Source organism: Staurois parvus, unplaced genomic scaffold, assembly GCF_062004578.1.
Source record: "Staurois parvus isolate SC_StPar_1 unplaced genomic scaffold, SC_StPar_1.0 ptg000668l, whole genome shotgun sequence".
NCBI lineage: Eukaryota > Metazoa > Chordata > Amphibia > Anura > Ranidae > Staurois > Staurois parvus.
The window spans coordinates 1,996,295-2,021,023 of NW_028318464.1; the positions used below are offsets into that span (position 1 = coordinate 1,996,295).

The 24,729-nt window shown below is 43.4% G+C and overlaps 1 protein-coding gene and 2 pseudogenes across 1 annotated transcript; all 3 read right to left on the minus strand.

Moving 5' to 3' along the window:
* Positions 1-253: 253 nt before the first annotated feature.
* On the minus strand, positions 254-1,213 carry LOC149447829 (olfactory receptor 6F1-like). Its single transcript, XM_089651908.1, has one exon. The coding sequence runs from the start codon at positions 1,211-1,213 to the stop codon at positions 254-256; it is 960 nt and encodes a 319-aa protein (XP_089508034.1).
* A 10,681-nt stretch (positions 1,214-11,894) lies between these two features.
* Positions 11,895-12,613, minus strand: LOC149447830 (olfactory receptor 6F1-like; annotated as a pseudogene).
* An 8,395-nt stretch (positions 12,614-21,008) lies between these two features.
* LOC149447831 (olfactory receptor 6F1-like) lies at positions 21,009-21,936 on the minus strand (annotated as a pseudogene).
* Positions 21,937-24,729: the final 2,793 nt, after the last annotated feature.

Genomic DNA, 24,729 nt, shown 5'->3' on the forward strand with positions numbered 1-24,729 from the left:
GGGAGGGATCCAGAAGCTCTGATCTTCAGAAACTCCCTGCTATTCTGAGTTAAAATCATTCTCCAGGCTAACTCACCCCAGGCTGCTACTCAGCCTCTATCTAAACAAATAAAACAACAAACAGCCTAACCAACTAAATCTGGAGGGTGTTACAAAAAGAAGAGAGAACTATTAAAGGAAATCTTTAATTAAAAAAAAAAAAGCAATCCACCATTTTTAAAGTATTAGTTGACTGGTTGTAATAGTGATCTACTTACTTACAACCCTTTGACCAAGCCATTGTTGTCTGGGCTGTTTTCAGCACAGCCGCTATTACTTCTTGATTCCGTAAGGTGTAGATAATGGGATTCAGAAGAGGAGTTACTATGGATGGGACAACAGATACTTTCTTATTAAAGTGAAGGGGATCATCTCTAGCTGGTCTGATGAACATAAACATTATTGTACCATAGAAAAGGATAACAACAAATAAATGGGAGGCAAAGGTGGAAAATGCTTTATGTCTTGCTGACGCAGAAGACAATTTGATTATCATTCGAGTAATACATGCATAAGATATTAAAGTCAAGAAAAGACACCCTAAAGTTACAACAGTTATGGAATAAAAAGATACATTCTTAACTTTTGCTGTATCAGAGCAGGACAAGCGAATCATTGGAACATAATCACAGTAATAGTGATCTATCTTATTTCCCTTACAGTACCAAAGTGTGGCAAGTATTACACATGGAAATATAACCCCAATGAATCCACATACCCATGATCCCAGTATGAGCATAGTATAAACTTTGGGACTCATGATCACCAAATAGCGCAGTGGATTGCAAATAGCAACATAGCGATCATACCCCATTGCAGTCAGGAGAAACATTTCTGTTGCTCCAAGGGAAAAATGGAAATAAAACTGAGCCATGCAACCAGCTAAAGAAATGTGATGGTCTTCTGTTTTCAGAGACCACAGGAGTCTAGGGACTGTGACAGAGGGATACCAGAGCTCAAGGAATGACAGTCCACCAATAAAGAAGTACATTGGTTTATGCAGACGTGGGTCTGCTTTGATAGTAGCAATGATGAAGATGTTCGCTGTAATAGTGGCAATGTATATAAATAATAAAACAATAAAAAGGGAAAATCTGCTTTGCCCCTCAATAGAAAACCCTAAAAGAAGAAAGTCAGTTATAACTGTCTGGTTAAATTGATGCTTTTTTACCATGATGATCTGTAAAAAAAAGTTCATGGATTCACACTAATATAGATAATATATGTATTTATGATAGATTTTATATATATAAAAATGTATATATATATATATATATATATATATATATATATATATATATTCTCAAAAGAGATTTCAAGCAACTACTGTTTTATAAAAAGAAAATCTGTTGTGACAGAAATTTCAGTTATCAGAACATCACACATGTAAACCAGGGGTCCTTGAAAAGTGGATAGTTTGTGACAAAATGGAGAAACTTTCTGTTCTTTTTATCCAATAGATTATATAAGATTACACCATTGTATGCATTTCTACAATGAAATTGTCTCTGGAAATAAATACACAGACTGTGTCCGCTTTAGTAGGAAGTGCCAATGACAAAAGGTTGCCTTCATTTAGATTTAAATAAGTAACAGTAGTGTTTTTTTCTGTCTATAAATACACCAGATATTTCACTCAGTTCCCACTGTAATCTCTGCAGAGAATATTTTTAAATTTAATAATTATTATGTTTTATATATCCCCTAATAGACAGTGCTATAAACATGTCAATGATACCTTAATGTGCAATTGTTTTCGAATTCAAAAACAAATTTGAAATGTAAGCATATTGCTGATTATTGCTTATTTCCTTCAAAGACTACGTCTAAGAATATAGATGTCTCCCGAAATATGAATTTTGAAAAAGAATAGATTAAAACAGAGGAAAATTGAAAATACCAGAATATAATAGAAAATAATTGAATAGAATAGACAAGAATAGAATAGAAAAATAGAATAGATTAGAAAAGAATAGAATATAATTGTCCTCCAAAATTTTAATTTTGAAAAGAATAGACTAGAATAAAACAGAATGTAACTGTCTTCTGAAACGTATTTTGAAATGTGAATTTCAAATAGAATAAAATAAAATACAGCCGGCTTCCAAAATTCGAATTTCAAAAAGACTAGAGTAGAATAAAATGGAATATAATAAAATAAAATAGAAAAGGAATAGAATATTTCAAATCCACTGGAAAACATTTGACTAGAATAGAAAGAATATAACTGTCTTCCGAAAATTGAATTTTGACAAAGAAAATGAATAAAACAGAATAGAATAGAATAAAATTAAAAATAATAAAATAAAACAGAATAGAAAAGAATAAAAAATAAAAGATACATGATCCATGAGTTGTATAACATTACATGCAACTCATGGATCATGTATATTTAGCATTTTTATTGCATATACATTATAGTTGATGTACTATGTATATTGACTCTGGAATACTTTTTATATGCCCTTTTTCTAACAATAACCATAAAGAATGTGATTTTGAAATATAGTTTGTGTGTCTTGCAAAGTCCCCTGGAAAATCTTTCTTTACAATACTGTTGTATTGGGGACTGAGTCACACTTATTCACACTCACCACTGCCTCTTATATTTTATTGTCCTCACTCAATCGGTAATCTTTTAATTCCTCTAGACCATACATTCCAATGACTAGGTGATGGAATGTTAAAAGATGTAAGATGTAGGCAAAAACAAAATGTCCCCCCAGTCCAATGTACAATCAGAGGTTATTCCTGCTGTTCACTATACAATGTACGGGAAGACAAAATCACTTCAACACAGGTGACCATGATTAAATATAAAGCTCATATATATTCACTATAAACTAGGGGTTCTCCTTAAAGGCTGTGACCCAAACATCTCAAAAACAATATATCTTGTTCTTTTTCCCTCTGTTCCACTACAGTAGTTCTTGTTCCTCATGGTCCTTGGGGCTGATATTAAGGCTCTATGCATGCTAGCATTTTTGCAAGCTCAAAAAATGCTGGATAAAAAACACTGGCAATGGCATTTTTTAGGAGCATTAGTGTTTTATTAGTGTTTTTTACTGTACATATAGGGGGAAAAAGCTGGAATAAAGCTGTTAGGAGTGTTTTAATAGTATTTAGTAGTGTTTCAATGCATTCAGCATTTTTTTCTGCTGGCAAATTGCTTACAAAAAAAAACGCTTTTTTCTGCTCCTAGAAGCAGAGGTTTGTAAAACACTAGCCTACAACAGTGTGCATGTACACATAGGGTAACACTGTTTGTTTATAGGGGCAGAAAAACCCATTTAACCATTTGCCTACAGGGCACTTATACCCCCTTCCTGCCCAGACCAATTTTCAGCTTTCAGCGCTGTCAAACTTTGACAATTACTCAGTCATGCAACACTGTACCCATATGAAGGTTTTGTCCTTTTTTTCACACAAATAGAGCTTTCTTTTGGTGGCATTTAATCAGCACTGGGTTTTTTATTTTTTGTGCTATAAATGATAAAACGTCCAAAAAATATGAAAAACACACATTTTTCTTTGTTTCTGTTGTAAAATTTTGCAAATAAGTAATTTTTCTTCATAAATTTTGGCCACAATTTATACTGCTACAATTCTTTGGTAAACATAACTTAAAACTCTGTATATTATTTGGTCTTTGTGAAAGTTATAGAGTCTACAAGCTATGGTACCAATCATTGGAAATTGATCACACCTGATGTACCGATGTCCTCTCTCATTTCTTGAGACTCTAACAAGCCAGGACAATACAAATACCCCCCAAATGACCTCTTTTTGGAAAGTAGACATTCCAAGGTATTTAGTCAGAGGCATAGTGAATTTTTTGAAGTTGTAATTTTTTTCCCACAATTCTATTGAATATGAAGATTTTTTTTTGTTCAACAAAATTGTTATATTAAAAGGTTATTTATCCCACACGGCATATATATACTTGGAGCTACAACCCAAAAACACATTCTGCTACTCCCCCTGAGTATGGGGATACCACATGCATGAGACTTTTTCACAGTCTGGCCACATACAGAGGTCCAACATGCAAAGAGCACCGTCAGGTGACCTAGGGATATAAATTACACATTTAATTTTCTGACTACCTATTAAACGTTTGAAGGCCCTGGAACACCAGGACAATGGAATTACCCCCAAAATTACCCCATTTTGAGAAGCAAACACCCCAACATATATTCTGTGAGGCATAATAAGTCTTTTGAACAGTTCATTTTTTTCCACAAGTTTTCGGAAAATGTGGAAAGAAAATGAAAATGTATTTTTTTACCACAAAGTTGTCAATCTATAAGAGATTTCTAAAAAAAAGAGCATGGACATAGCAAGAATTACACCCAAAATACATTCTGCTACTCCTCCTGATTATGGGGATACCACATGTGCAAGACCTTTTCAATGTCTGTACAGATTATGTGCCCAGCATTGCAACAAGTGTAACACAAAAATCAACAAACAATGTACAGAAAACAATGTAAACAAAAGATTACCTGTGGTATGAGGAGAGCATTGGTCTAGGTCAGTACAGGCAGCAGGCTGACATCCAGGCAGCAGGCAGGAACAAGGTCCATAAAAATTCCTTGGTCAGGACAGGCAGCAGGCAGGAACAAGGTCCATAAAAAGTCCTGGATCAGGACAGGCAGCAGGCAGATATATGGTCAGCACAGCCAAAGTATGGTTAAGGCAGTAGGCAGGAACATGGTCCATAACATGTCCTGGGTCATTACAGGGAGTAGGCAGTGATATGGTCAGCACAGCCAAAGTATTTGTCCAAGCAGCAGTCAGGAATATGATACATAAAATGTCCTGGGTTATTACAGGCAGCAAGCAGAGATATGGTCAGCACTGCCAAAGGTTTTGTCCAGGCAGCAAGCAGGAACATGGCTCATAAAAGGTCCTGGGTCAGTACAGGCAGTAGGCAGAAATATGGTCAGCACAGCAAAAGCATTGGTCCAGGCAGCAGGCAGGAACATCAGGCTTAGGGCCTTAGTTAGGTAGGACCAGGGCACAGTGGTAGAGGCTTCATCCCACCCAATCTCTTTGAAGCCTCCAGACAACCAGACCCTGTCCTGGGAATTACAAAACCCAGAGAAAACCAAAAACTGTTTTTCTCTACTCAGAACTCTACTCTGAAGCCCCTCACATATGTGAGACCCCTGTGTTATTTTGAATCCTACTACTACAGTAGCAGGGCAAAATATCAATCCAAGCGGCAGGCAAAAAACATAGTCGATTAACAGGCCGAGGTCAGTCCAGGAAGAAGGCATAAACATGGTTGATAATTCAGATGGCAGACAGAAACGTGGTGGATTAACTTTGCAAACGGCAGGCAAAAGCATAGTCGATAAACAGGCCGGGGACGGTTAAGGTAGAAGGCAGTAGCATGGTTGGTTGGGGCAACAGGCAAATGATCAGCAGAGATATTGAAATGGGGAAATGGCAGGCAGTTTGAAATATGGGCTAATATCTTAGTAACGTGTGAAAATATTCAAAGCAGTCTCCCATGCACAGGCCTGATTGGGAGGGACACTGAGGACAGTGAAAACTTGTGTCTTTTCTAACTCCTCTTCTGCTGCATACCCAACATTTTTTTTGGCATCTTCGACCTGCTTCTGTTCGTGGAATGCTTTTAGGGAAGTGACGCTCATGAAGTCTGCTCACAGAATCGGAACAAATGCTTTCTGGCGGGGATCCTTGTTGATAGATAAGGGACGTGACAACTTCTATAAATTTGAGGAGGGCAGTGGGTCTTTCTGTGGATTTGTTGTAGGTGACATACGCATTATATATAGCCAAATGAATAAAATAGATTGCAACTTTTTCATACCAGAAATGGGACCTTCTTGTTGCTAAATAGGGCTGCAACATTTGATCGTTGAAATCCACCCCCTCCCCCATATGTAGAGATTATAATCTTGGATGGCCGCAGGTTTTTGAATTGGACCATGTCTTCCAGTAATTTCGACCAAGGTGTCGTCGTGGATGGTGGACAGGACATAAATGTCTCTCTTATCCTTCCACTTCAGGGCCAGCACTTTTCTTAGGCTTGCTGATTCCCCCCTTTGTAGCCTGGTATTCACTAAAAATTGTGGGAAACCCTTTCTGTTTTTTCGGGAGTTACCGCAGGCCAATGTTTTCTCACGGTACAGGTGTCAGAAAAGGGTCAGACTGGTGTAGAAATTATCCATATAAAAGTGATAGCCTTTTTTTGGAAAAGTGGACAAGCCAGGTCCCAGACAATTTTCCCACTTGTTCCAATGTAGGTTGGGCACTCAGGGGGATAGAGCTGGGAATCTTTGCCTTCATATATGTGGAATGCTTGTAGAGCTTTACTCCATATCTTGCCCTCTTACTTGGAATATACTGCTTAATTCCAAGCCGGCCAGTGAAGTGGACAAGGGATTCGTCCACACATATATTTTTTATCGGGGACAGGAAGTTCAGCAAATCTTTGGGAAAAAAATTAAGAAGTGGGCAAATTTTGTATAATTTGTCATAATTTGGATGATCTCTGGGAGGGCACTGGGTATTGTCACTGAAATGAAAGAAATGCATGATCATCTTGTAGCGTGACCTGGTCATTATAGAAGAATAAAGTGGCATGTGGTGGATTGGGTGCGTGGACCAGTATGCATGTCCTTCATTTTTTTTTTTGGTAAGCCCCATGTTAAGGGTGAGGCCCAAAAATAACTTAAATTCCTCCAATGTAAGAGGTCTCCATTCAAATGGACAGGCATAGGATGAACTGGGGTTGTTAGAAATGAATTGGGTGGCATAAAGGTTTGTCTGGTCCACAATAAACTGTAATAAAGTGTTGGGCAAAAATAAATGAATGAAATCAATTGCTGAAAAATTCTCTGTGTTGGCCTTCACACCTGTGAAAGGGGGAATGCTTGCTAATCCGGAGTTGGAGGGCAGCCATTATAGGTTGGCAAGAGCATCTGGGAGGTATGTTTGGGCACTGCTTCTTGGGGGTTGATGGAATAATCCATTGCTGGTACTGAGTCTTTCCTCTATGGGTCTAGCACCATTAGCATTTGCAAATTGACCATTTGGGTGTATGGCTGGTGTCTGCCTCATTTTCAGAGCACCGTATCCTTTTAGGAGGGACCCTTTCCTACTCTGATTCAGTTGCTGACCCACTGCTCTCTTTGGGCTCATGCACTGAATCAGAATCGGAAGGTGAGAGCTCCCCGCTGCTCTCATCTGTCATACTGAGGATTTTGAACGCCTCCTCATTAGTGTAAACCTGTTTTGATATGGTTGGCTCTGGTGGCACTGGGACAGGTAGACTGCTGATGTTAGTTGTAGGACAGGTACTCTGGTGATGATGGCTGTGTGACGGTACTCTGCTGATGGTGGCACTGATGGGCGACAGATAAACTGATGGGTGACAGGTACACTGCTGGGTGACAGGTGCACTGCTGGGCAACAGATGCGCTACTGATGAGCACTGATGGGCGACAGGTACACTGATGGGCGACGGGTACACTGATGGGCGACAGGTGCACTGCTGGTTGGGCGACAGGTACACTGATGGGCGACAGGTACACTGATGGGCACTGATAGGAGACAGGTGCACTGATAGGCGACAGGTGCACTGATGGGCACTGATGGGTGACAGGTGCACTGATGGGTGACAGGAGCACTGCTGATGGGTACCGATGGGCGACAGGAGCACTGATAGGTGACAGGTGCACTGATTGGCAATGGGTACACTGATGGATGAAAGGTACACTGATGGTGACAGGTACACTGATGGGCACTGTGACAGGGGCTGTGATCTGTGTATGCACTGTAAAAAACGGTAACTCCCTATTACCAGCTTCCTCTCCTCACACACAGATCTTGTGTGAGGAGAGGAATCTTCTAACAGTGAGTTACCGCTCTGTTTACATTTATGACAGGCTGTGATTGATCACAGCCTGTCACATGGAAAAAACCCCAGCCAACGGCTCCTTGCCACGATCAATGATGATCTGTGTCCCAGGAACACAGATCAACAGCAATTGTCTCGCGGCCGCGCATGCGCGGTCAGAGTGGAAGGACGTCATATGACGTCTTCCCAGAATGAGAGAACCGCCTTGCGCCCATCGTTACCTTATATGGCGGGCGGGAGGCGGTTAACTAGCTGCTAGGAGCTTAGAAATCAACTAGTGTGCATGGAGCCTAAAGAGTTCCCTGTTACCCTGTGTCCTGTTTTCCAAGTGTTGGACCTAAAGGGGTTCTTCTCTTTTTATTTTCCTTGGATTTATGAAAATATAAAAATGTGAATTGTTTTACCGAACACCAAAAACAGCTTTTATCTGCTATTTCACCCACCATTGACCTGCTTGTGTTTCATCATTGTACCTCTATGGGATATTTGTTTACTGGCATGCGGTATGCTGTGTATCTCAATTATCTTGTTCACATCAGGATTTCTTAGTAATGTTAATGAAGATGTGTTCTTGTGAAACTTATAAATAAAGAATGTTTTTTTCAAAAAACAATATATCTTGGAGTTTGTGGTTTAGAAGAGATAATATATTTACATACATACAATAAATCTAAAAACCAAAATGTTTTAATGATTGAAACCACTGCTATGCGTCATTTGAGAGATACGTCTTAACTTCCTGATCTGCTGACACAACCATCTATATCACTAAATTCAAAAATATGTTGTTTGAATGCAAGCAGGTTTTTTTGCCATTTGAGAGAGAGCCTTCCATTCTATATATGGTGCTGATCAGGGAGGAGATGTATTGTGCTTCGGCATGGATTAAGGCAGATTCTGTAGTTTTGTCAACAGTCTTAAAATATTACAAATAATGCCTATAATGGTCGCAAAGGAGCCTCTAAGAGTAACCTTAAACACTTCCCATTTTAGAAATGAAGGGATATTTTCAACCCAATAATCTTGTATGGCTATCTTGCAGTGGTTCTTTACAATTTTAGCTGATAGTTAACTAGGGTGCAATCTTCAGATGTGTGACCCCATAAGAGGAGAGGAATGAAGAAATAAAAGAAGGGGTACATGGTCAGAGATGCTTCTAGGGCGATAGATGGGCTCAGCTATGGTCATCAATAAAAAAAACTGTGCGGGGCTAGATATCGATGCAGGGGAGGGTGCTATGAGTGTCGATGAAAACACTTTGGCATCCCGATGCTTCCATCTCCAAACATCACTTAAATCATATTTCATGATCCAATCAACAAATTTAGAGGTTTGATTACATGTTCCATGCAACATATCCATCAGTACATATATATACACACACACACACAGTGAGAAGTTGGGGGTTTTAAATCATTGGTAGTCTAAAACAGCAAGTTTGCTCCACGCCAAAAAGGCTTTTCCTGCCCACTTTTATTTAAAAGAAAACAAATGTTCTTGTTAAACAGATTCCCACCATCAAATGAACATAAACAGTAATCAGCCTTGTGGCTCTCTTTGCAGCTCTACTGCTCAGACCTCATGCATTGGTCCTCCAGACCGTCTAACACATAGTCCCAGTGCAACAACAAGTTTTTATATTTCTTTGATAAACACAATCACAGAAGACCAAATAGTAGAAGTTCATTTTTAGGGTTTACATACCTTTTAAGGCTTGTTATGGTGAACAAAAGCAAAAAAGATGGCACAATTAGAGGAAATCTATATTTAAAGAAAATCAATTTGCCATTTCTGCCTCTCCTTCTGAAAATATTAGGTGCCTGGTTGTAATAGTAGTCTACTTACGTACAACCCTTTGGCCAAGCCATTATTGTCTGGGCTGTTTTCAGCACAGCCTCTTTCACTTCTTGGTTCCATAAGGTTTAGATAATAGGATTCAGAAGAGGAGTCACTATTGATGGAACAACAGATACCTTCTTATTAAAATGAAGGGAATCACCACTAGCTGGTCTAATGAACATGAACATTATTGTACCATAGAAAAGGTGTTAATAAATCTAAATTATGATTCGGCACTTATATTGATGGCAAGCTTGCAAAATATTTGGTTTTTATGATTAGTCATAATTAATATTAATATGTGTGAATGGTCTTTTGACAAATGGTAGTATTACTATTCTTCAATTATAGCTGAGACCAAAAGATATACAAGTTAAGCTGAGACAGTAGATATGGGTACCGTATTTTTTGCCGTATAAGACGCACTTTTTCTTCCCCAATACTGGGGGGGAAATGTCAGTGCGTCTTATAAGGCGAATATGGAGCGGCCGGTCCGGTATTTCCACCGCGGCCGTATCAGAATACCGGGCCGGCCGCTCAGCTCTGCAGCGGGACCTTACCTGTTCCTCTATCCAGCGGCGAGCTGTCTTCCCGGCTTCTGTAGTGTGGGCACTGGGCATGACAGCCGGGTGCCCAGTGCGCATGCACGAGAAGCGGTGCACTTTGTGAATGGTAAGGCGGTACCTGGGACACATGACAGATCCCAGAAGCCGCCGGACCAATCACAAAGCGCAAGTGCTTCTCGCTCATGCGCACTGGGCACCCGGCTGTCATGCCGAGCGCCATTACAGAAGCCGGGAAGACAGCACGCGGCTGGATCGAGGAACAGGTAAGATCAAACAAAAACTCAGCGGAAGTAAGAGCGGGTACCTGTCAAATTCAGGTACCCGCTCTTCACTTCCCCAAAGGTCAGCAGTCATCTGTACTGTCCGCAGTCTCTGGTCATCCCTGTGCTGTCCGCAGTCTCTGGTCATCCCTGTGCTGTCCGCAGTCTCTGGTCATCCCTGTGCTGTCCGCAGTCTCTGGTCATCCCTGTGCTGTCCGCAGTCTCTGGTCATCCCTGTGCTGTCCGCAGTCTCTGGTCATCCCTGTGCTGTCCGCAGTCTCTGGTCATCCCTGTGCTGTCCGCAGTCTCTGGTCATCCCTGTGCTGTCCGCAGTCTCTGGTCATCCCTGTGCTGTCCGCAGTCTCTGGTCATCCCTGTGCTGTCCGCAGTCTCTGGTCATCTCCTGTACTGTGTCTGCAGTCTATTAGTTCAGAATTTTTTTTTTCCTGTTTTCTGCCTCTAAAACCTAGGTGCGTCTTATGGTCAGGTGCGTCTTATACGGCGAAAAATACGGTAAGTTAGCTGAGACAGCTATACCAGCTGAAGGCTGAGTATACTATATTTAGGCTGGTAGTATATGTCAAGGTTATTAGAAGTGGCTTACTATTACATTACGTATTTTAATAGTATCTGTGTGTATTTAGTATACGTTTCTAACATTGATACATATATAGTTTAGTGATTATACATTGATATGTTCTTAAGCTATATTATTCTTTAAATATATAGCTGAGGGTTCCATACATATGTTCCTGTCCATCAAAGACATTATGTGAGTGTCGTCCCCTCCCTTCTATGCCATACAAGGTATTAAGATGACACACTCATGCTGCATAAAGGGGGCCTTGAGGGACAGAGACTGGGACTCACACACGCTAACACTGACATTCTAACACACACACACATGGCTGTTCAAGCTGGAACAGGTGCTGCAAGACAAGAAATAGTCATTAACGTCACTTCCGTCTTCTTACTCGGACTCTGTGTTGTACAAGACAAGATCACATGAAGGACAGAACAGCACATGGCCGTACTTCAATACATAAAAATGGTGACTTTATCTCTGAACTTTTGCTTGTTATTTTTACAGTAGTTTTATCTACATGGAACTGTTCATAATACGCTTTACATTGTTATTTTACACCATTGTGTGATAGAATAAAATCACACTTCATTTTTATTTCAATGGCTCTTTCATTCATAATCGCCTCAAGACACTAGAAAAAGTATTATATGTGTCTAAAATCCAACAAAAGGATAACAAAAAATAAATGGCAGGCAAAAGTAGAAAATGCTTTACGCCTTGCTGATGCAGAAGACAATATAATATCTTATGCATGTATTACCCCGAATGATAATCAAAGTCAAGAAAAGACACTCTAAAGTTACAAAACATATGGAATAGAAAGATGCATTTGCAGCTTTTGTTGTATCAGATCAAGACAAGCGAATCAATGGGATCAAATCGCAATAATAGTGATCTATCTTATTTCCCTTACAGTACCAAAGTGTGGATAGTCTCCAGCATGCAGCAATCACCCCAGTGAATCCACATACCCATGATCCCAGTATAAGCATAGTACAAACATTGGGACTCATGATCATTAAATAGTGAGGTGGATTGCAAATAGAGACACACACCATTGACATACACCATTGCAGTCAGGAGATACATTTCTGTTGCTCCAAGAGAAAAATGGAAGTAAAACTGAGCCATGCAACCAGCTGAAGAAATGTTTTGATCTTCTGTTTTAAGAGACCATAGGAGTCTAGCAACTGCGACAGAGGGATACCAGAGCTTAAGGAATGACAGTCCACCAATAAAGAAGTACATTGGTTTATGTAAATGCTGGTCTGCTTTGATAGTGACAATAATGAAAATGTTGTTGTAATGGTGGCAATGTAGATAATTAAAAAACAATAAAAAGGCAAACATTTTTCTGGCGTTCAATAGAAAACCCTAAAAGAAGAAAATCAGTTATAACAGACTGGTTAAACTGACCTTTTACTTCCATGGTGATCTGTAAAGAAAAGTCCTCGGAGTCACAATAATTTGATATACACATATATATATAGATCAAACTGTTTCTACCATGCCATTGAAAAAAAAAATCTTAGCAACCCTAAACAGTTCTTCTGCACTTGTTGTCCCTCCACATTACCAGACTCAACATAGCTCTGTAACTCATTCTTAGATTTCTTCCTCCTCACAAATTGACAAAATAAGGCATCACATTTTTACTACACTATATGCTTCTTCCACTTCACTTCCTGACCCACCCATTTTTACTGTTTCTTCTCTCTCCCACTTCTCTCTACTTGACTCTGCATATCTGGTTAAATTGTTCTCTAATATGAAATCTTCCACCTGCATACGTGATCCCATTCCCACCCATTTATTTAAATCTTGTTTTAGTTCTCTATGCCCCATTATTCTCAATATCATAAATTACTCCCTTAGCACTGGTTTTGTTCCAACAGTCCTCAAAACTACTGCCATCACCCTGGTGCCTGACAAACCCAATGTCAGGGCTCCAGGGGTATGACCAGAGGTATGTGACTGACGCAGGGAAACGCAGACTTCAGATATGTTATAAACAATATAATTTATTAACACTAACAATACAAACATAAACACAGTGCAATACTAAAACATAACACAGTGCAAACGAACCAAACCAAACCACCCACAGATAACAGTACATACAATGCAAGCGTCTTCAGGCGGGCCGGTCAATAACAATCGGGCAGGTAGGTACAGGGGGAGCAAGCGGAGAATGGTCGGGGTCACAAGCCAGGTTCAGCAGGTAGCGGGCAGCGTGGTACAGAGGGTCAGGCAGAGGGATGGTCAGGAACGAGCCGGGGTCAGAGCAGGAGAGGGTCAGCGTAATCAGAACAGGCAGAGTTTGGCAACAAGGAAACGTACTAGCAGGAACACAGGAACAGGAACAAGAATGCAGGATACAAGATACAGGGCCCAGGAAAAACACACACACCAAGGCAAAGACTGCAGGTCTGGCCATCACTTAAATACACCTGCAGTTTCAGGTGTTTGGCTGACTGCAGGGTTGAGTCTCTGATTGCTGGGAGCACCTGCTGGCCAGCCCTGGTACTGCAGCCCACAAGGCAGGTGAGTCCCACCACTACTGGCAAGCCCATTCCTAACAGTACCCCCCCTCAAGGAGCGGCCTCAGGACGCTCCAAACAGTCCTAGCTGGGCAAAATGTTCCACCGCCCGGGTCTGGTAACTGGCGGGATATCAAAGACTGGCACATCGGGCAGGACTCCGGGCAACGGCACACCGGGCAGCGGCACATCGGGCAGGACTCCGGGCAGCGGCACATCGGGCAGGACTCCGGGCAGCGGCACATCGGGCAGCGGCACATCGGGCAGGACTCCGGGCAGCAGCACATCGGGCAGGACTCCGGGCAGCGGCACATCGGGCAGCGGCACATCGGGCAGGACTCTGGGCAGCGGCACATCGGGCAGGACTCCGGGCAGCGGCACATCGGGCAGGACTCCGGGCAGAGGCACATCGGGCTGGACTCCAGGCAGAGGCACATCGGGCTGGACTCCAGGCAGAGGCACATCGGGCTGGACTCCGGGCAGAGGCACATCGGGCTGGACTCCGGGCAGAGGCACATCGGGCTGGACTCCGGGCAGAGACACATAAGATCACCAGGCGAAGCAGCAGGCACCGGGCCACCATGCGGAGCAGCAGGCACCGGGCCACCATGCGGAGCAGCCCCCAGGCGGAGCGGCGGGCGCCGAACCCCCCGGCGGAGCAACAGCGGGCATCGGGTCACCAGGCATCAGGTCATTTGGCTCGACAGCGGGCACCGCGTCATCTGGCAAGGCAGTGGGCACCAAGTCACCAGGCACGACAGTGGGCTCTGAGTCAATTGGCACGACAGCGGGCACCGGGTCATCAGGTACCGGATCGTCTGGCTCGACAGCAGGCACCGGACCACCAAGCGGAGCAGCAGGCACCGGGCCACCATGCGGAGCAGCAGGCACCGGGCCACCAGGCGGAGCAGCAGGCACCGTGCCACCATGCGGAGCAGCAGGCACCGGGCCACCAGGCGGAGCAGCAGGCACCGGGCCCCCAGGCGGGGCGACAGGCATCGGGCCCCCAGGCGGGGCGACAGGCCTCGGGCCCCCAGGCGGGGCGACAGGCCTCGGGCCCCCAGGCGGAGCGGCAGGCGCCGGACCCCCAGGCGGAGCGACAGGTCTCGGGCCCCCAGGCGGAGCGGCGGGCGCCGGACCCCCAGGCGGAGCGACAGGTCTCGGGCCCCCAGGCGGAGCGGCGGGCGCCGGACCCCCAGGCGGAGCGACAGGTCTCGGGCCCCCAGGCGGAGCGGCGGGCGCCGGGCCCCCAGGCGGAGCGACAGGTCTCGGGCCCCCAGGCGGAGCGGCGGGTGCCGGACCCCCAGGAGGAGCGACAGGTCTCGGGCCCCCAGGCGGAGCGGCGGGCGCCGGACCCCCAGGCGGAGCGACAGGTCTCGGGCCCCCAGGCAGAGCGGCGGGCGCCGAACCCCCCGGCGGAGCAAAAGGTCTCGGGCCCCCAGGCGGTGCGGCGGGCACCGGACCCCCAGGCGGAGCGACAGGTCTCGGGCCCCCAGGCGGAGCGGCGGGCGCCGGACCCCCGGGCGGAGCGACAGGCACCGAGTCACCAGGCACGACAGTGGGCTCCGAGTCAACTGGCATGACCGCGGGCACTGGGTCAGACATTGGATCGTCTGGCTGGACAGCGGGCATCGGGTCACCAGGCATCAGGTCATTTGGCTCGACAGCGGGCACCGCGTCATCTGGCAAGGCAGTGGGCACCAAGTCACCAGGCACGACAGTGGGCTCTGAGTCAATTGGCACGACAGCGGGCACCGGGTCATCAGGTACCGGATCGTCTGGCTCGACAGCAGGCACCGGGTCATCTGGCGCTGGATCGTCTGGCTCGACAGCGGGCATCGGATCACCAGGCATGACCGCGGGCACTGGGTCATCAGGCATTGGATTGTCTGGCTCGACAGCGGGCATCGGGGCACCAGGTATGACAGCGGGCACTGGGTCACCAGGCATCAGGTCATTTGGCTCGCCAGCAGGCACCGCGTCACCTGGCAAGGCAGTAGGCACCGAGTCACCAGGCACGACAGCGGGCTCTGAGTCAATTGGCACGACAACGGGCACCGGGTCATCAGGTACCGGATGGTCTGGCTCAACAGCAGGCACCGGGTCATCTGGCACTGGATCGTCTGGCTCGACAGCGGGCATCGGGTCACCAGGCATGACAGCGGGCACTGGGTCATCAGGCATTGGATTGTCTGGCTCGACAGCGGGCATCGGGTCACCAGGTATGACAGCGGGCACCGGGTCATCAGGTACCGGATCGTCTGGATCAACAGCGGGCATCGAGCCAACTGGCCTAATAAGATCATCAGGCTGGATCAGTTCATCAGGCTGGGTAGAAGCATCATGCTGGGTAGAGGCATCAGGCTGAATGGAGGCATCAGGCTGAATAGAGGCATCAGGCTGAATAGAGGCATCAGGCCGGGTAGAGGCATCAGGATGAATGGAGGCATCAGGCTGAATGGAGGCATCAGGCTGAATGGAGGCATCAGGCTGAATGGAGGCGTCAGGCTGAATGGAGGCGTCAGGCTGAATGGAGGCATCAGGCTGGGTAGAGGCATCAGGCTGGGTACAGACATCAGGCTGGGTACAGACATCAGGTTGAAGTGCGGGTACCGAGGCACCAGGCTGAACCACGGAAGGCAGGTTCTCAGACGGCAGGCTGACCGGTTTGGATACTGGCAGGATGGTACTGGTTGGAAAGAAGTTTCGCTTTTTTCTGGTTTTAACTACTGAAGCACTGCAAGTAAACGCAGGTCTGCAAACGAATGGAGCAGCTGGAGACAGAGAAGAGCTGGAGGATGGAACAGGGGAGTGAACAGTTGCTACAGAGGACTTCTTTACAGGGTTAAAGGCAGGATAGGTGCAGCGAGTGGGAACAGGGTACTGACATGCGGTAGATAGCAGGGCAGGAGGAGCTGTTGGGAATGCAGGAATAGAGCTTTGAGGAAATAGATTAGAAGCAGGACTGGGTTTTTGCAAGCTGACTGAGGCTGGGTGCAACAAATCTGTCCATGTCTGCAGTATGGGTTGAACAAAGCTGAGCTTACACAAAGCCTGTCTGACCAAAGACTGCACTGCGTTTATACAATCTCTTAGTATCTGTGGTGAACATGCAGAATAACGCTCCAGAAAGTAAACACATCATCCTCTAATAACCATACCAGGGACTCTACCTGGTCGGCACTAAATGGCGGCAAAAATTCATCCCTGCATTCGGGGGTACCAGATGAAACCAACTCCGCACAAACCTGAATCAATGGCTGCACCTCAGAGAATTCTGTGCCCTGATCTACTAGAACATGAGCGAGCCGTATACATTCTAGCAGTTCATCCCGGGGATACTCCTTCAGAGTCTGATAAGCATATTCTCTGTCATAAAACACTAGCAGATATAAATACACAGCCTCATCAAGATCCATCCTTCCCATCAACAAGCCAAGATAGCTTCCCTGTGCAGCCACTTCTGGTCAGGATTGGCCTTGGTGTAATGTCAGGGCTCCAGGGGTATGACCAGAGGTATGTGACTGACGCAGGGAAACGCAGACTTCAGATATGTTATAAACAATATAATTTATTAACACTAACAATACAAACATAAATGCAGTGCAATACTAAAACATAACACAGTGCAAACGAACCAAACCAAACCACCCACAGATAACAGTACATACAATGCAAGCGGCGTCAGGCGGGCCGGGTCAATAACAATCGGGCAGGTAGGTACAGGGGGAGCAAGCGGAGAATGGTCGGGGTCACAAGCCAGGTTCAGCAGGTAGCGGGCAGCGTGGTACAGAGGGTCAGGCAGAGGGATGGTCAGGAACGAGCCGGGGTCAGAGCAGGAGAGGGTCAGCGTAATCAGAACAGGCAGAGTTTGGCAACAAGGAAACGTACTAGCAGGAACACAGGAACAGGAACAAGAACAAGAATGCAGGATACAAGATACAGGGCCCAGGAAAAACACACACACCAAGGCAAAGACTGCAGGTCTGGCCATCACTTAAATACACCTGCATAAGCAGTTTCAGGTGTTTGGTTGACTGCAGGGTTGAGTCTCTGATTGCTGGGAGCACCCGCTGGCCAGCCCTGGTACTGCAGCCCACAAGGCAGGTGAGTCCCACCACTACTGGCAAGTCCATTCCTAACACCCAACATGGCTCTGTGAAAATTATGAGATGTTTCCTGTATGTTTGCCAACATCCCTTATATGAAATTTGCCCAAGAAACTCCCCTATAAATATGGGATTTTTTTAGGCAATGTAGAGGCAACGTTTAAAAAATCATTTTTTAGTAACCTTTATATCTAAAAAATATAAAACACTAATGATCTTCTGTTAACTTCTGATTATGGCTCACTAACTGTTCCATTGGGTCTTAGTTTTGCCTTTGATACTGTAGACCACAATGTTTCTCTCTTGCCTTGAAGGCATATTTGGAGTCTCAGAAATGGCTCTGGAATGGATTAAGTCATATCTTACTGATTGCTGTCACTTTGTTTCTCTTGGCAGATTCCAGTCTGATGTTGGTCTAGTCAAGTACTTACATAGTTACATAGTTATTCTAGCTTAAAAAAGACAAAAGTCCACCCAGTTCAACAAAAAAAAAAAAGTTATAATCCTATACCGACAGTTGATCCAGAGGAAGGCAAAAAAAAACAGCAAAGCATGATCCAATTTGCTCCTGCAGGGGAAGAAATTCCTTCCTGTTACCCTGAGAGGCAATCAGATATTCCCTGGATCAACTTTACCTAAAAATGTTAGTATGCAGTTATTTTATGTGTATCTAGGAAAGAATCCAGGCCTTTTTTAAAGCAATCCACTGAGCTGGCCAGAACCAATTCATGAGGGAGTCTATTCCACATTTTCATAGCTCTTACTGTAAAGAAACCTTTCTGTATTTGGAAATTACATTTCTTTTCCTCCAGACGTAAAGAGTGCCCCCTTGTCCTCTGTGATGACCTCAGGGTGAATAACTCTACACCGAGTTCACTATATGAACCACTGATGTATTTATACATGTTGATCATATCCCCCCTTAATCTCCTCTTCTCAAGAGAGAATAAATTCAGTTCCTTTAATCTTTCTTCATAGCTGAGCTCCTCCATGCCTCTTATCAGTTTGGTTGCCCTTTTCTGTACTTTCTCCAGTTCCCCAATGCTCTTTTTGTGAATTGGTGCCCAAAACTGAACTGCATATTCCAGATGAGGTTTATTAATGATTTGTACAAGGGTAAAATGATAGCTCTCTCTGAGGTCTATACCTCTTTTAATACAAGAGAGGATTTTGCTCGCTTAGCATGGCATTATTAAGCTTGTGATCTACCAGAACTCCCAGATCCTTCTCCACCATTGATTCCCCCAGTTGTACTCCCCCTAGTATGTATGATGCATGCATATTCTTAGCCCCCAAGTGCATAACCTTACATAATCAACATTAAACCTAATTTGCCACATACAGTAGTTGCCCAATTAAACAGTGCATTGAGGTCGGCTTGCAAGTTGGAGATATTCTGTAAGGACGTTATTCCACTGCACAGCTTGGTGTCATCTGCAAAGACTGAAATGGGATTTTTAATCCAAGACCTTATATCCTTTACAAATATATTAAAAAGTAGGGGTCCCCACACTGAACCTTGGGGTACACCACTTTAAAACATAGGTTTCAGTTGCACATAAGAGAAAACCAGTATCTTAGCACTTGTGTGTCAGCATAACTTCACATTATTCACTAAGCTAAGAGTAAACTGACTTGCAAAGCGAACAGCCTTTTTTTTCCATTAGTAAATCAACCCCCCTGACTCACATGACTCATGGAACCACCGGAACTTGTATGCAGCAATAGAACAGTTGTTTTTATGACGCTAGTTGTGGGACAACTGTGGGCACAAGCCCTAGGAGTATTGCCTTAGATAAAAAAAAAAAAAAGTTCAGTTTTTTTCTGGTTCAATAGTTTTTTATTATTGTTGCAACAAAAAGATTTAGTACAATTCAAATAACCCATGCAGGGGGGATTGACAAAAGACCAGTCAATCATACATGGATAAAGAAATGTGCAACAACCATTTTAACAGAGTAGAATCCAAAGGATGACTGCACGGGCAAAGGCGTCAGTCAACATATATTTTCTGGGCCCATGGCCTGGATGGATGCCCCATATAAATAACTAAAACAAAAAGTAGGAAGAAGGGAACTAGCAGGCAGTCTTAGAAAAAGTGGAAAAAAAGTAGAAAGAGGGAAAGACGTCAGGAGAAGGGTAGAAGGGGGTAAGTCCTGCAGGCTAGGGTAAGAATTTCAACAACTATAGGTGCCCAGGCTTGTCGGATGCGTAGCGTAGGGAGAGCATACGACCACCAGGGCATCCAGATTTTCAAAAATTTGGCATGTCTGTCCTGTAGGATGCTGCACATCTTCTTGCTAACCATCACTGTGGTCAGCATGTTCCAAACCACTACAAAGGACACTGACGGTGATTTCCAAGCTCAAACTATGACCCGCTTCAAGTTTTTACCTTTTTTTCAACTCAGTGCTGCTGATCTCCTCCAGCCTCTATCAGGCACTCCTTGTCCAATGTCAGCTGTACATTATTACTCTGAATCCGAAATCTTGATACTGACAACCATGGGCCATGCCTGCATTATGTGGGTCAGCACAGTTGCTTGTAGCAACCACCAGGTTTGCATGTGACTGGGTGACAAGGAGCATAATTCAGATAAATTTGTCATAACTGAAAGTACCTGCACTTTTATGGCAGGATCACCACATATTTGTTGAATGAAAGTTGTAGATTTGGAAAGACGGAAAACAACTGCACATGTTGAAGCTTAAATTACATTTTAGTAATTGGGTTCAGATCTCCTTCAAAGTAAAGTGGAAGAAAAGCCTAACACTGTCTATTCTTACTCCCCTGTGTCGTTGAGAAGCTGCTGCAGGGGAAAGAAGGGAGCACTAACAATGGCTGGGCAATGGGAGCCAATGGGTGATGTTATAGCACCCAGGATTCCAAACCATTGTCAAGCTCTCCCTGAGCCTGAGCTGCAGGATCATGTGACCAAACCAAAGCAGATTAAAAATAGGTAAGTATGCAAATCTTTTTTTTACAGGGTAGGCAGAATAGGTTGGAGAAGGGGGAGGGAACATTTTTAAGTATAGTTAAATTTAGCCATTATTTCCACTTTAAAAACTCCTTAATCATTTTATTAAGTTTTATGCACCCCTTAACTTTCAATTTCGTTGTTCTTGTTTAGGTTTTTAGTCTTTAACTTTTTTTTTATTATGGCTTCTTGCACCCTTTACATTTTTATTCTTTTCACTGCTTTTTTAATGGTATTTTTAACTTCTTGATTCCGTAAGGTGTAGATGACAGGGTTTAGCAGAGGAGTTACAATTGATGGAAAGATGGAGAATATTTTATTTAAATGTAAAAGATCATCTGCATTAAGTCGGATAAACATGTAGATGGATGTGCTGTAAAACAAAAAAACTACAGCAAAATGAGAGGCACACGTAGAAAATGTCCTGTGTCTACCCTCTGAAGATGGAACCCTCACTGTGGTTCTTATTATACAGATGTATGACACAATAATAACCAGAAAACAGCCCAAAATTACAAAGCAAGCAGTGGCAAAAAAAAAGGTTTTGTATGTCTGATGTCTCCGAACAGGACAGCTTGACCAGCGGTGCAAAGTCACAGTAACAGTGGTCAATTTTGTTATGGAAGCAAAATGAGAGACTAACAATTTGCAGACTGAGCACAATGATAACAATAAAGCCAAAAACCCATGAACCCAATATAAGTTTTAAACAAACATCGGGACTCATGATTAACAGATATTTTAGAGGGACGCACACAGCAACATAACGATCGTAGGCCATGATAGCAAGGAGGAAATTTTCTATTGTACCAAAGGAAAAGTGGAAATAAAACTGAGTCATACAACCAATAAAAGATATAGAATCTTCTTTTGTCAGGAGATCCCAAAGAAGCCTAGGAACAGTGACAGATGGGTACCAGATCTCTAAAAACGATAATCCACCAATGAAGAAATACATAGGTTTATGAAGATGTATATCAGTTTTAATAAGGATAATGATGAAGATGTTAGCAGAGATAGTAACTATGTATATAATAAATATAAGAAGGAAAAGGAAAAACCTTGATTCATCTCCGACAGAAAAACCCAGGAGAATAAATTCTATAATAGCAGTTTCGTTCTTCATTTCAGCCTGGACCTCTGGTTTCCGTATGTGATATAAACCTTTTCAATTACAATTTTAGGTGTTGGACAATGAATATAATTTACTGAGGTGGACAAACTGCAGCCCTAATCTCCGTTTATTTACTCTTACTATTGAATGAAGCTCAATAGCACATTGTAGAAAACAAGGAATGGAATAGGCCATGTGATCAGTCATCACTTACCAATAGGAAAGGTCTATTGCTGATCTTCCAGCATCTTTCAAACAAAACTCATCTTAAATAAAGTGTAGCCTCTGGTGGCTCAGGGTATAAGAATATACTGACGAAAAAAACCTGACAAACTGGAAAATATAAAAACCCTTTTATTAGATTTAAGTTGGTGCATGCAATGGTTTTTAGTAATTGATATTTAACGCATATGAAGCACACTTAAAGTGATACTAAACAATATTCGGCTTTTCCAAAAATAATCCATACACATCCATTTCCTGTCTTCAATCTTAACAATAACACATCTATTTAACATCACTGTGTACAAGCTGCCCACTATTCACATTTCTGCTACCGGCCCAGAGAGATCCTACACAAAAGTTGTCCTGCCTTTACAAACTGCTAGGCCTCCAAGTGATAATGTTTCGGGACAGATGAATGGCCGCTCAGAAGATAAACACTGCATTGTGGAAGGGAAGGGGAAGAGTTGCCTGTCAAACCTGAAAGTTTCAGGATTTTAAACCCAGTGAGAAGAGTAGGAGTTTCAAATCTCAAGACCATTGCACTGACTATGTGTGCACTGACCAATTAGAATTGTTCTGATCCATCCTAGAAGTGTAGTAGGAAATGCCGTATGAAGCAGTAGTGCCACGGCACTACTATGGGGTAGACTGACGAGTGCTGCAATATCTGTATAAAATGTTTTAAAAAACAAAAACTCAGCAGGTAGGCTATGATTCCTTTACGCATTCCTATGATTAACTAAAGTGTACCTTCAAAGTCTTGGAAAACTTAAGAATGTGTATTCTGTGAAGTATTTTAAACTCTAAATCAAGCTCTAAGGTTGTTTTTATCCTCTCTTTTATGAATTCTGATATCAGAGAACTTGTTAACTTGAGAGGATGTGATAAAGGTGACCTGTATAAAATTAAAATAATTGGAACAATAAGGATAGGAATATACTGGTTGTGTTTGTCACATAAACACAGCATATGTACCAATCGGAGTGTGTAACAGGCAATATGCATTGGTTGTACAGGTATAAATAGCTACAAATTAGGGCATTTGGGAATATATCATTGTGAAAAAAAACATCCTACAATTTCTGTACCTTTGAGAACAATACCCAGTACACTGACTACACACATTTTTCTCAGAAAATAAAACATTACTCTCAAAATAAAATAAAAATACATGAAGAATGCATCTGAATAAAGGAATGATGGAATGCATATATGATTTAAAGTAAAATCCTGGTCAGCTTAAAGTGTAAACTCACCTTTTGAGAAAAAAAAAATGGTGAATTCATACTGTACACTCTTCACGGCTCCTACTGTACTTACCTCCGTGGCTGATGAGCTGTTAGTGCCTACAGAGTCATTGCAGCAGTCTAAGGATTTGAAATCCTCTCTCCTTCCTCTTTTTCCCACAGCAATTCTGGAATGGATCAGAGCGATGCTGATTGGGCAGTGACAGCAGAGACCATATCTGATCTGTCCTTAAAGCACAACATAAAGAATAAGGACAAGATTGGGAGTTTCAAATCCCCAAACCATTGCACTGACTATGTGGGCACTAACCAATTCTAATTGTTCTGATTCATCCTGGAAGTTCTGCAGAAAGGAGGATGAGGATTTCCTGGTTTTCAGGAGGGAATCTGGAATTTCAGGTTTTATGAAATATTGCTCATGATGATTCCATATTTTCATTTACAGCCAGAAGTTGGGGTGCTAGGCTTCCAGAACATTTTCTAATGTTTACCAGGCTGATCTTAACTGTTTTGCTGAAAATAAACCTGATCTTGTTATTTAAAGGGCTGCAGATCAAATTACATACATGGCTGAATGAGTTAGCAGAATGACTCCTACCCTTCCCTTCTCTGGCAATAGCAGTACTGCAATAGCAGTACGTTCACTTGAGCAGTATCGAGAACTAAGCCTAGGTACTCCAGGCAAGTCAGAACTAAGGCAGGCTTCTGAAGGTTCAGAATCCATCTGAACCTCTCAGGGACTTGCACAGTCTGCTTGACAGTGGATGTCATTTTCTGAGCCCGCTGCCCTCTTATGAGTAGGTTATCCAGTTACCACACAAAGGGTATACCCTGGGTTCTCAACAGCCCCAAAACACATTGGTAAACTCCCTAGGAGCATGGACAGGCCAAAGGGTAGCACCACAAACTGTGAATAGCAGAAACAGTTGGTGAGGCAGGAAAATCAAGATGTGCAGATAGGTATCTTTGACATCAACTAACGGCAGGAAGTGCCTTTGAAGACGTGAAACAATCACTGACCGAGTGAACTCCATCCTGCAGTTTTGTATTTTCAGGAAATTGTTTAGACCCTTGAAGTCCAGAATGTCTCTGTTTGGCTAGGAAAACGTAAACAGTATAGAATATAAGCTGTGAGACCTCTCCTCTACTGGCACAGGTGCACTGCCCTCTTAGAAAAGAACAGCAAAGAACAATGCTTTTTGGGGGGAAATCCAAAAAATATCCATGAGCGCATAAACCATGGAGGGGAAAACAGTAAAACTCAAGCTTGTAGCCTTTGGACACTTTCCCCTTAACTGCACAAATGGTGACACCTCTTCATTTGGGAGTCCAG